The sequence below is a fragment of the Cyprinodon variegatus genome, unplaced genomic scaffold (assembly GCF_000732505.1).
Source record: "Cyprinodon variegatus isolate N-32 unplaced genomic scaffold, C_variegatus-1.0 Scaffold1530, whole genome shotgun sequence".
Classification (NCBI taxonomy): domain Eukaryota; kingdom Metazoa; phylum Chordata; class Actinopteri; order Cyprinodontiformes; family Cyprinodontidae; genus Cyprinodon; species Cyprinodon variegatus.
This window is the reverse complement of record NW_015151983.1, coordinates 3,093-6,820: the sequence shown is the minus strand read 5'-3', so window position 1 is coordinate 6,820 and position 3,728 is coordinate 3,093. Positions and strand designations below refer to the sequence as shown.

General features: G+C 40.3%; 1 protein-coding gene across 1 annotated transcript in view; it reads left to right on the top strand.

The window, feature by feature from the left end:
• Positions 1-2,936, top strand: part of LOC107103803 (chromosome unknown open reading frame, human C19orf52) — a 4,166-nt gene extending 1,230 nt beyond the window's left edge. Inside the window, exon 2 of the mRNA XM_015403631.1 lies at positions 2,331-2,936. Within this exon, the coding sequence (XP_015259117.1) occupies positions 2,331-2,932 (602 nt within the window). The 3' untranslated portion in view covers positions 2,933-2,936. The remainder of the gene's footprint in view (positions 1-2,330) is intronic.
• Positions 2,937-3,728: the final 792 nt, after the last annotated feature.

The following is a 3,728-nucleotide window of genomic DNA, read 5'->3' as shown; positions in this document are numbered from 1 at the left end:
TTACTGACTTATTATTTGTGGAATAACTAGATAAACTGATCGTTCCTGCAGGCGTATTAATGGGAGACGGATAGATGAGTTATGAGCATCAATCCTCTGTTGATGGTTAAAAAGCAACTGAGGGAATTTGCTGAACTCCATGGCTGTTGCAGCAATATCCCACTCTGCCAGAAATTCACCGTAGGATAGAAGAAGAACCTCGTTATTAAAAAGATGATCTATAACTATGATATTTTTCTGAAACCAGTTTTCCATAAAGACTGATGTGTGTTCATATAATCTTTGTTATTCCAGATATAATATTTATGTGGTGAAAAATTGTGCTTATAGATGATCGACGGTGATAAAAAGACTCGGCCATAAAATGCAGAGAGCGATTTTTACAAACATCATAATTACATATTAGGAAAGAATAAACGCCACCGATCTGATAATATGTGGAGAGGTTGGTGTTCCATATGGAGCCAATTGATTTTAAATCTATTATTTAAATTATAAAATCAATAAAACTGAGACCAGCATTTTCATATGAATTCATTAGAAAACTTTTCTTCCAGTAATTTGATCAGTTTTTCCATATAAAGTCATTTATGGTCTAAATGCTAAAGCTGCATATGTTAAACCAGAGATGCTTTAGTGAGCAAAGATTCTTCCTCTAAGTGATAAATATCTTTAGAGCCTCTGGTTCAGTTTTCTTTGTGTTTTTTCTGTTAATGGATTAAAATTAGAGGCAAATCTTCTATGTTGATCTTTGGACAGTAAAAGCCTGAATATCTCACTTCTATTTAATAGGAATGTTATAGAGAGCAGAACTGGTTCATTCTTTCATTGCCATTCAGCAATAAGCCGGATGCACTTAAAAACTCAAAAAAAAAGCAACAGAAATTAGTTTCTCATCTTTTAAAAAAGGTGTAGCATCATCTGCTAGCTGAGAAACAAGCAATGTTTTGTTAAGGAGGGAGATAGCTTTGATTAAACTAGCGTTCAGGTGATCAGATAGAAGCTGAGCGACTAAAGAAAAAGATAAGAGGAGGCAGGACATCCTCGCCCAATGTCTCTTGATAAGCTGAGTCTAAGGGACGTACCACCTACTAGTTTAATTTAATTATAGCTGAGTAAAATTAGCTGCCAAAGCCAAACTTTTCCAAAGATTGTAAAATGAATCGATGCTCCACTGAATCAAAAGCCTTATAAAAGTCTATAAATAACATAAAACCATTTTCACAGACAATTCCTGGGTATTAAGGATGTCTAAAATTAGCCTGATATTCTTGGTTATTTGTCTGACTGTCAGACTGAGTCTCACTAATTATTGAATCCAGTTTCATTTTTCATCTTTTGGCTGAGATGGTAGCAAACATCTTATAATTATTGTTTAGTAAATAAATGTGGCACCAATGATCTAAAAATGTTGCTTCTTTAGCAGATTAACAGCGCGTGATGTTTGGATTCTCCATCTGGAAATCTTGACGTCACACAATTCATCCCTTAAAGAAGGCTATGGCAGGCCGTTTGGATATTTATTAGAAGCGCTGTTCTCTCTATTTTCTGTCTTTATCTAAACTACATTCCTACTAGTCAGAACTGTACATATAGATTTCCTAAATTACATTTCTGTCAGCAAAAACTACATTTCAGGACCCAAAATATAATTTTACTGATAAAAATAAACTTTCATATACGTAGAAATCTTTACAATTTTTAAGTTGCCCTTTTTACATTGATTAGTTTGACAAAATAAACATTTCAGATATCTGAAATAGTACAAATGACGTCACATTTCCCAAATTATGCGTTTTTACTTCCAGATATCTAAAATCACATTCTTCCTGTTGAACACTGAATTCTGATGAGGTTCAACTCTAATATCAGATCTCTATAATAGAGTTACTGCTAGTCATAATTACTATTTCAGATATAAAAAATTTAAATACCGGTAGTAAAAATATAATTAGACACCTAATACTTATTTTATGACTAGTTAAATTAGAATTCCACATATCTCAATTTTAATAATCTAAAATTTAGTTTAGATACTTAAAAACACATTTTGACTCCAATTAAACATAAAATAAGCAGGCTTTCACTTATTATTATTGTTCACTTTGAAATCTAGAATGCATATTTCAGATTGGAGTGATGTCATTTCAGACATCTGAAATGTTTATTTTTTATAGGAAATAAACATTTGCAACATCTGGATTACATATTCAGTCAAGCAAATAAATGTCAAAGCGGCTTGCCATACAGGCCTGTGGTTCTGAAGAACCTTCCTGCAGAGGATCCGGTTTGCATGGATTCACTGAACCTTCTTCTTCTGCTGTCCTCAGGCGTGTGGTGCAGCAGCCTGCTGTCCGACTATAAGGAGGCGTGCAGGGAGGTGGTGCTGGGGGCGTGGGAGCGCCCGCTGAAGTCGTCGCTGTACGCCGCTCTGTTGGGCGGCGCCGGATTCTGTTTCTACTCTAAACCCGACCAGTCGTCGTTTGAGGCCGACCTGCTGGAGCGCTCCAACCAGCTGGGCCTTCTGTCGCCGTGGGTCCGTAACGGCACCTCTGATGGACACGTCCAGAACCTGGTGAAACTGCGTAACGAGGGCCGACTCCGCTTCGCCAGCCTGGGACTCGTCAGCGTGGTCTACGGCGCCGACTACGAGCCGGACGCCATGCTGTACGAAGCCCGCTGCTCCGACCTGTCGGTGCCCTGGAGGGAGCTTCCTCAGCGGGTTCTAGACATCGGCTTCACCGGCCGCTGGTGGGTTCTGGACTCCAAGATGAAGGACTACGACATCAACCAGGACGAATACAAACACCTCCCTGCCCACATGCAGGAGACCTCCCCCCCCAGCCCCCAGGAGGTGCAGCGGAACGAGACGTTACACCGCGAGTCCTGGTTACCCCTGACCATGGAGGACGGCGAGGACGAGGCCCACTGAAACTGGAAACGGGGAACCAGAGGGGGAACCAGAGGGGGAACCGGAGGGGGAACCTGATGGGGAACCAGAGGGGGAACCGGAGGGGGAACCTGAAGGGAACCAGAGGGGGAACCTGAAGGGAACCAGAGGGGGAACCGGAGGGGGAACCAGAGGGGAACCGCAGGGGGAACCTGAAGGGAACCGGAGGGGGAACCTGAAGGGAACCGGAGGGGGAACCTGATGCTTCCGGTGGGAACTGTTCGGATGCTCTCTAGATCTTCTGACTGTAGATGTGCTGCTTTTTTCCACCTGTATTGATCAGTGTGTGACTCAGCAGGACGTTCCTGACCTTTTTATTTAAACCAGGAGTTAAAGATAAACCTGCTCTTTGTCCTGAAGGCAGTTAATGAACAGGGATCATTATCTTTATAGGATGAAATAATAAAAATATTTTATTTATCATCCGTCTTACCTTCCATCCTCCTTATTAATGTTTCTCCTGTTGGTTTAAACCAGTTTCCCTTAAACAGCGTTTCTCACTTTAAAACAGACTCTGGGCTCTTTTTAAAAAACTGATGCAGTTTTCTGATATTTTGGATGAAAGGAGGATAAATGTGTAGCCAGAAGATTTAAAGACTTCAGGTGACATCACAGCTGCCTGAAGCCAGCTAGGAGAAACTCATCATTGATAAAATTTGACCTCTAAGAGAAGGAATTAAATCTGCAGGTACTTCCTATATTTTCAGCTTCTGGTAATTTCTCATATTCTTCTTTTAAAATGTTAGAACTATCCACATTTATTTGGAAAAATAAAAGA